At 34.4% G+C, this 9,318-nt stretch overlaps 1 protein-coding gene across 1 annotated transcript in view; it reads left to right on the top strand.

Annotated features, from left to right (window-relative positions):
* The window catches only part of LOC110270583, a 2,687-nt gene continuing 1,797 nt past the window's right edge, over window positions 8,429–9,318 (top strand). Inside the window, exon 1 of the mRNA XM_021120162.1 lies at window positions 8,429–8,527. Coding sequence (XP_020975821.1) covers window positions 8,476–8,527 — 52 coding nt within the window. The 5' untranslated portion in view covers window positions 8,429–8,475. The remainder of the gene's footprint in view (window positions 8,528–9,318) is intronic.

Genomic DNA, 9,318 nt, shown 5'->3' with positions numbered 1-9,318 from the left:
ATGTATGACATGATATTGTGTTTGTCCTTTAGCCATTTGATTGAGAAGTGTTAAAATGGTTGGATGTGGCTTTGGGAATTTTGGTAAAGTGTCAATGTGTGAGTTGAGGATGGCTTGATGTTGATTTTGGAACATTTTGATTGATTTCAAAAAGGGTTGAAATTGGCATGTTTTGTTTGATTTTGAAAATAGTTGAGAATGGCTTGTTTTGAAAATGGCACCTTGTGGTTTTGTATGAAAATATGGTTTTTGGGCATATTTTGATGGGACATAACTTGAACTACGGATCTCTGTTTTGTGCCAAATTTGTTTAGAAATGAAATTGGATCCGGGATGTCCATGCCGTTCGAAGAACGGGTGAAAAACGATTTAAAATGAGAGAGTTATGTCCGTCGGAAGATTGGGGGTTGAATTTGTAAATTCTGCAGCTTTTAACTTAGAAAATATTTAGCAGAACGACCCTCCGCGCGTAGGCGCACTTGGCGCGTACGCGCCGTTCTTCAAGGAAGCACCATCCATGCGTGCGCGTGGTGTGCGCGGACGCGTCGATGCGCTGCACCAAATGCCCAGCCATTTTCCCGAGAGTTGTGCCAGGGGCACAAATGTATCCGCGCGTACGCGTGGCTGACGCGTGCACGTCGTTTGGCTATTTTTCAACCCGCGCGTCCGCGCGTATGACGCTTGCGCGTCGATGAGTTTTGTGGCCATCCACGCGTGCGCGTGGAGTGCGCGTACGCGTGGCCCTGTTTTCATGCCAAAGTTGATTTTTGAGTTTTTAAAGCCAAATCTCATACTTCTAAGCCTCCGATCTCACCCCTTATGTATTAAATTATTATGATATGCCTAGTAATGAGAAAGGAGCTAGGGGATGTGGTAACTTGCGAGTGAAGCAAGGGGAAGGGTTATGATCAATGATGATCAAAGATGATTATATGAGATATGGAGGATGATGGTGGAAGTACCGTGTATGCCATGAGCCAAAGGGCTATATTTATTGATAAATGGCCGGTTCTTGATTGAACCAGGAGCCGGATGGCTGAGTTATTTCCGGGTTACGGCAAGGCCATTACTGTTTATGGTTGAGTATCAATGCATATATGATTAATGAATGAATGTGTTAAATGGATAATAATGAAAAATGCTGAAATATGATGTGTGACCCCGGGTAGTAGGCAGTGGCGTTGTCCACTTGCTCCGGGTATGAGACGGGAAAGGATGTTTATGATAAATGGGTTTAATTATGGAGTTTTGAATAAATGTGTATTTGTGATACCTGGGTAGTAGTAAGGGTGGTGGTTCGTCCCGCTTGCTCCAGGTTAATGTTTGAGATTTGATAACAATGATGATTACTTTTAAACTGAACGAATATATGTTTTGAGGTCCTGGGCAGTAGCAAGGGTTGTGGTTCGTCCCACTTGCTCTAGGTCAGAGATTGTGACGCCTGGGTAGTAGCGGCAGTAGTGGTTTATCCACTCGCTCCAGGTTGAGCTTTTAGACACCCGCCTGGGTAGTAGCCGCAGTAGTGATTATTTCACTGGCTCTGGGTTTAGCGGGCAGTAGCAAGGGGGTTGTAGCTCAAACCTACTTGCTCCGCAAGGGGTGTTTCTATCCAATGGTTAGCTACCAGGGCATGTCGGGTTGGCTATATAACCGACAGATGATATCATCAGCCATAGGGCAGGCATTCATCATTTGCATATGTTTGAATTGTTTGGGTTTGCCTGTTTGTTTTGGATTTCTACATCATATATGCCATGTTACCTGGCTATGTGCTACTTGTTCTACTTGTACCATATTTGTGTATTACTTGCCTGTATTGCTTGTGTTTGTACAACTGATAGGCCCCTCATGCTAGTGTCGGTGGATGTTGAGGGCTGTTCTTGATGAGATGAATTGATGATGCGATTGCATGATGATGATGATTATTGAATGAGATAATTTGAACTCCCTGGGTAGACGCAGTGATGTGGTTTCACTAGCTCCATGTGAAGGTATGATGTATTGATATAGAATTGTTGAGATAGAACAACTGGTGATAGTTTTGCTTATGATTCTGAGTCTGATTCGTGGAAGAGTCAACGAGTTGGGAAACATGTGAAACATGAATTAGATTTAGCACTCCCTTATGACAGTTGCCTATTCATGGATTAGCGAGAACCTAGGATGGATAATTGGTGAAGAAGCTTAGGATTCTTAGTGAGTTTTTATTGCAGTGCATTGTATTTATTTGGCACTTTTACCGTACTGGGAACCCATGGGCCCGGGGTTCTCATTCCGTATATATCTCTTGTTTTTCAGATACAGCTCCAGGTGCTCAGGAGTGAGTTGTGGGTCGTCTGAGAGACGGCGAAGATCTTTATTTTCTCTACTTTGTGTTTTGCTTAGAATCTCTCCACCTTTGTTTTGGAAAGGTTATATTATGTATTGAACTCCTTTGAATTTGCCTATAGAGGCTCTCATGTTTCCTTCGGGAGAGATTAGGATATACTGTTGTCAACTACTTTCATACTGTACCCTAGCCAACCTAAACTTCGCGGGTCGCGACTAGTGGCTATTTTCTTATGTTATATATATATATATATATATCTATCTGTTATCCATCTCTTATCTCCTCTGCGACTTGTCCGTATATCGTTTTCGGCTTCACGGTTTATCTTTTGTTGTCGAAACGTGAGTGATACGTCTTCGCGATTTTTATTTCTACTCTTTTCAGGCTTCTCGGTTAATACTCCTTTCGAAATTACCTATATTTATTTATTAAAAATCCTCCTGAGAGTCGTACCACCGTAATATCATTGACTTATGACTCGAGCATAAGGATTTGAATATTAGGGTGTTACATTATGGTATCAGAGCCAGAACCTGGATCGATGTGTTAGCGAGGGCGCTGGGCTCCCTTAGGGGGGTGGATTGTAAGGCCCACATCGGTTGGAGAGGGGAACGAAGCATGCCTTATAAGGGTGTGGATACCTCTCCCTAACATGACGCATTTTGACGAGTGAGTATGGGGGGCTTAGGCTATCATCCCTATCGTTAAAGACAAAACCGTGAGGCCTTGTGTGCCAAAGCGGACAATATCATGCTAGCGGGTGATCTGGGCTGTTACATTTAGCACCTCATGATCGCATTAAAAGTCCGGGTATCACCTACCTCTACTCATTTAATTTCATTATATATTTATTTAATATTGAGCCTTTGCAAATACGAATAGAAACCTTTAATTAAGAAAATGAAAATCCTTTATTTTAAACCACTGAACCACAAAGGTATATATATTCACATAGCATTAATACCTAGACTTATTCTAAGATTCTTAAAAACAAATCCTGTCCCTCTAAAAACTAAAAACTAAAAATAATAAACGACGAGGAAAAAATAAAATCTAACAGCTTAACTCGTAAACATAATCTTCTATGCTCCTGTAGCTCCGCACTAAACTTTCGCACCTGTAACTGAAAGTGATGGAAATAGGGGGTAAGTCAGAATTATCACAGCTCAACTTAATTCACAGTCTAACACAAGGACCCAGAACAATAACCTGTCCTAGAAGTTCAAATTAACAAGCAAAGAAAATCACGAACACACTCAAACAATCACAAACAATTTACAACACCGAACTAAACGCAAAATATGCAAACAAGGATGATGCATGCCTATTCCTAATGCAGGTAATGAGCTCATTTGTCGGTTTCGACCCGCACCCGACACAATCCAACACGCAAGTCGGATAAGGCATTCCACCGACATACCCTCTGCAAGTTTTCACTTCTTGCAGGCGCTGATTCTCCAGCTGAAGTATGTCGAACATGACCTCATCAAGTACTTGCAGGCGCTGATTCTCCAGCTGAAGCAAGTGACCCCTTCTCCTGGAAGCCATTCCATATTTACGATCATCCCCACACAATCACAAACAAAGCCCACGACTTATTAACATCTATCTTTCGGCACCTTAACCATATTATCGTCACCCTCTCGTGACCTTCCCATAATCATACGTGCCGATTTATCTTCTCGTTTTCTTTTAAAACTAAAACCACCTCTTTATGACATTCTCCAAAACATTTAAAACAATTTCACTTAAAACCAATTATTCTTTCAAAAGACAAAGAGAAACCATTTATTAGTTAAACGCCTCAACAAAGCCTCCAAACTTTAAGGGAGCGACAACCAATCTCATTTTCTTAAGTTCATTAGAAATCCTTAAAAATCATTGTTTTCTCAAATTTAATTAATCAAATAAAGTTTATAAATCTAATCAAAACCAAATCATACAAATCATAGGTTCGAACCAATGTCAAAACCAAAACCAGTCCGAGTTCTATCCTTAAAATTAATTCTTTAACTTTTTCCAAGACGTTGCAAAACGAAATCATTCAATATAAATTCAATTACTCTTAAAATTTACTAAAACTTCTCCAAATGAAATTTTGAAAATATGCCCTTTTCATATTTAAATCAACCTTAAAACATAATACTCCTCTTAAATAATTTAAAATCGTAAAATAATTCTTTTCTAAATAAATCGAACTCAAAACATATATTTTTCTTAAATGAATTAAACTCGAAACATAACTATTTTCTTAATAAATCAAAAATCAAATAATACAACTTTTCAAATCCAATCTTTTTCTAAATAACATTTCAAACAAAGTCTTAAATTTTATAACAAAATTTCGACAGCATCTCCCCTAAAACTCGGACTTTGCCACCCTTCTCGGGTCCCATCCAAACCATTTCTCAAATTCTTTAGAAACATTTTCAATAAATCGAAATCATTTCTAATATCCAAAAAATTTATAAAATTAAACCAATTAAAAATCCAACCGCTTCCAAAATCAAACCATTTTCATATCTCAAAGCATGTCATCAATTTATTTCTTATTAAATCTCAATGTCATAATCAAATCTCAACAATTCAACTTGATTACCAACAACATTCCAACCCCAAATTTATCAAAATCATTCGGTTCTTTGCTGCACTTAAACTGATCGAACCCCAAACTAATCACAAATATCAATATATCACAAAAATTCAACATAAATTCAGTCAAATTCAATCAATAATCATTCAAACGAACATTCACTTATCAAATTCATATTCAATTATTATAAAATTACCAAACCCTACCTCCGTATAGAAATCACAACAACGGAAACTCCGGAGAAGCTTTCTGATCGAGTTGCTGAAGAAGAAAATGTTAGAAATCGTTTGTGCCTCCTAGAACTCCAATTGGCCGAACTCAAGGAAAAGGGGAGCTATGTCACTGTCAACTTCTACTGAACTAAAGTAACATCAACGTGAAGAGGAAGAAGATACGAACACTTTTATCGGATTAGATTTTTTATTGGAGTTATGGATCACAAGAAATCGAACGTCAAAGGTTTGTGGCTTACATGGAGTTTCTCGTGTTCTCTCTCTTTTCCTTTCTTGGCTTTGGTCAAAATGAAGGGAAGGATGAGATTCATGTGATTATATGTGTTATAGGTGCATGTGTCACATTAGGAGACATGTGTCATGTTCTTAAATTGTTGAGTCAGCGATTCAAGTTATAAATATCTTAAAAGGATAGCTATGAAAATTGGATATATTAAAACACAAATAATAATATATATGAGTTACTAATATAAATGACATTAGTAATATAATAATAAAAGATATACGATAAAGCATTAGCAAAGCTTAGTTCACTGAAAAGTACCGATATTTACTCATATCGGTGGATATCTAGCTCGATAATAAATTATTAACTAAACTTTATTCTTAAATTAAAAATAAAAATTACTCAAATATATATATATATATATATTTAATTTTTATTATTTATAAATTACTAAAATTATAGTTTTAATTTTGTAAAATATTTCATCATAACATAAATATATATAAGAATATAAATTTGATTGAATTCAAACAGTTATAAAATTAATTCAATTACTTATAATAAAATAATTTCTAAAAATAAGAAACTCCAATTTATAAAATAAATTATAACTTATTTATATTTATATTTCCAAAAATGTGGGTTGTTACATCCTACCCACCTTACAAAAATTTTTGCCCTAAAAAATTGATATAATAAAATAAATTCAAACTCTACTAAAAGAAAACAGGAATCACGAAGAATGATACAAGCAATGTCAAGAATGAATATTCAAAAAATTCAAGTGAACAGATAAGATCATAATCAGGAAAAGATATACATGAATGATAAGGTGTGGCTGAAAGAAACATTCAAATCACATTTTAAGGACGGAATCCTAAACAAAGAATTCCAATGAAAACAATGAAAGAAGAGATGACACAAAGTCACACAGCATGAATAAAGAGTATACGTCAAAACGAATCCTTAAAAGTTAACTTCTAATGTTCCCATACCCCGTGATTCGCATAACATATTACTTCTATTTGTATATAATAATTTATTAGTGTTTTCGTATACAAAAATCATCAGTATTAAGTTGGCCAGACTTAATACCATGAGAAATGCAACGGTCGACTAACAGTATTAGTCAATAGACAGTCATGCATCTAAAATCTAAACTCTTGTCATTAGGACAAGTCCTATCGCATGACAGACACTCAGAGTATGCAGTGAAGGATAGTCAGTCCATTCCCAAGGCTTTAACAGGAACGAACTGCTCTGATACCATAATGTAACACCCTAACTTTTAACACCTCATGATTGCACTAAAAGTCTAGGTGTCACCTACCTCGACTCTTTTAATTTCATACTATATTTATTTAATATTGAGTTTTTGCAAATACGAACTGAAACCTTGAATTAAGAAAATAAAAATTCTTTAAAATGCAGTGAAGGATAGTCAGTCCATTCCCAAGGCTCTAACAGGAACGAACTGCTCTGATACCATAATGTAACACCCTAACTTTTAGTACTTCATGATTGCACTAAAAGTCCGGGTGTCACCTACCTCGACTTTTTTAATTTCATACTATATTTATTTAATATTGAGCCTTTGCAAATACAAACTGAAACCTTGAATTAAGAAAATAAATATCCTTTATTTTAAACCACTGAACCACAAAGGTATATATATATATATATATATATATAGCATTAATACATAGACTTATTCCAAGATTCTCAAAAACAAATCATGCCCCTCTAAAAACTAAAAATAATAAACAACGAGGAAAAAATAAAATCTAATAGCTTAACTCGTAAACATAATCTTCTATGCTCCTGTAGCTCCGCACTAAACTTCCGCACTGTAACTAAAAGGGATGAAAAAAGGGGGTAAGAACTGGGGAGTTCTTAGTAAGGTCGGAGTAGTTAGTTAAGTCAGAATTATCACAGCTCAACTTAATTCACAGTCCAACACAAGGACCCAGAACAATAACATGTCATAGAAGTTCAAATTAACAAGCAAAGAAAATCACAAACACACTCAAACAATCACAAACAATTTACAACACGAACCAAATGCAAAATATGCAAACAAGGATGATGCATGCCTATTCCTATCGCAGGTAATTAGCTCATTTGTCGGTTTCGACCCGCACCCGATGCAATCCAACTAGCAAGTCAGATAAGGCATTCCAATGACATAACCTCTACAAGTTTTCATTCCTTGCAAGTGCTGATTCTCCAGCTGAAGCATGTGATTCCTTCTCTTGGAAGCCATTCTATATTTATAGACATCCCCGCACAATCACAAACAAAGCCCACGGCTTATTAACATCTATCTTTTGGCGCCTTAACCATATTATCGTCATCCTCTCGTGACCTTCCCATAATCATACGTGCCGATTTATCTTCTCGTTTTCTTTTAAATCCAAAACCACCTCTTTATGAAATTCTCCAAAACCTTTAAAATAATTTCACTTAAAACCAATTCTTCTTTCAAAAGACAAAGAGAAACTATTTATTAGTTAAACCCCTCAGCAAAGCCTCCAAACTTTAGGGGAGCGACAACCAATCTCATTTTCTTATGTTAATTAAAACTCCTTAACAATCATTGTTTTCTTAAATTGAATTAATCAAATAAAATTTCTAAATCAAATCAAAATCAAATCATACAAATAAGAGGTTCGAACCAATGTCAAAACCAATACCAATCCGAGTTCCATCCTTAAAATTAATTCTTTAACTTTTTTCAAGACGTCGCAAAACAAAATCATTCAATCAAAATTCTATTACTTTTAAAGTTTACTAAAACTTCTTCGAATGAAATTTTTAAGTCAAATTCAAAACATAAGTCCTTTTCATATTTAAATCAACCTTAAAACATAATACTTCTCTTAAATAATTTAAAATCGTAAAATAATTCTTTTATAAATAAATCCAACTCAAAACATATACTTTTCTTATGAATAATGTTTTTACTCGTTATGTAAATTCTATTTCTCTTTCAGATATAAGTATAAAAAGAACACAAGAATCCACATTTCTTAGTAGACAATAAATATAAGAACCTCTTGAAGAGTGATAGTGAATTCCTCACTCCTCAAAAAGCATGGCCAACCACTTCTCACAATACACCGTTCTCCTTCTCCTCATTACATCAAGTAAGTTTAACTCTGATCCTTCTCTATCTTCCAATAAGTATATGTCTGTGTCTGCTTCTCATTATTTTGGTAGAATCACATATATTCTATTTGAATTTTAGAAAATTTATAGATATTATTATACTCAGCTTCAATATTATTAAAGAAATTATTTGCCTCTTATTTTTTTATACAATTAAAAAAATGTTAAAAAAATATTTTAGTGTAAAAACTAAAAACTCATGTTTTTGTTTATAATTAAAATGTCTTACTTTGGCATTTATTTTTTTAACTATTTATTTATTCATTCGAGTATAACTTTTCAAAAGTGGTAAATATTTGAATCTAAGACGATAAAAAAAATAGAAAGGTATAATTTAAAAAATTTTTGTTTTATTGAAAAAAATAATTAGTGACATATGTAATATAATTTATGCTTAACTAGTGTATGTATCTGTATGATGCACAGAAAATATTTATTTTTTGGGTAAAGTATATTTTTTGTCTCTGAAATTTGACAAAAATTTTAAAAATAACCCTAAGTTTTATTTTGTTTTAATTTTGTCCCAAAAATTTTCGATTTGTATCAAATATACCACTGTCAGCTAATTTTTCAAAGAATTTAAGATCGACAACAATTTCATAAGAACAATCCCTCAACACAATCAAATCAAGCATAATTATAGCATAATTTTCATGCATTATTCTTATACGTGTTACAAAAATTTATCCTGATTATAACAATTCAACTCATATATGTTCTATTCAATAATTATTCTATCCTATTTTTTTATATTATTTCTAGTCCTAAT

The sequence above is a fragment of the Arachis ipaensis genome, chromosome B04 (assembly GCF_000816755.2).
Source record: "Arachis ipaensis cultivar K30076 chromosome B04, Araip1.1, whole genome shotgun sequence".
Taxonomy (NCBI): domain Eukaryota; kingdom Viridiplantae; phylum Streptophyta; class Magnoliopsida; order Fabales; family Fabaceae; genus Arachis; species Arachis ipaensis.
The sequence above is the reverse complement of the archived record's forward strand: the minus strand, read 5'-3'. Positions and strand labels throughout refer to the sequence as shown.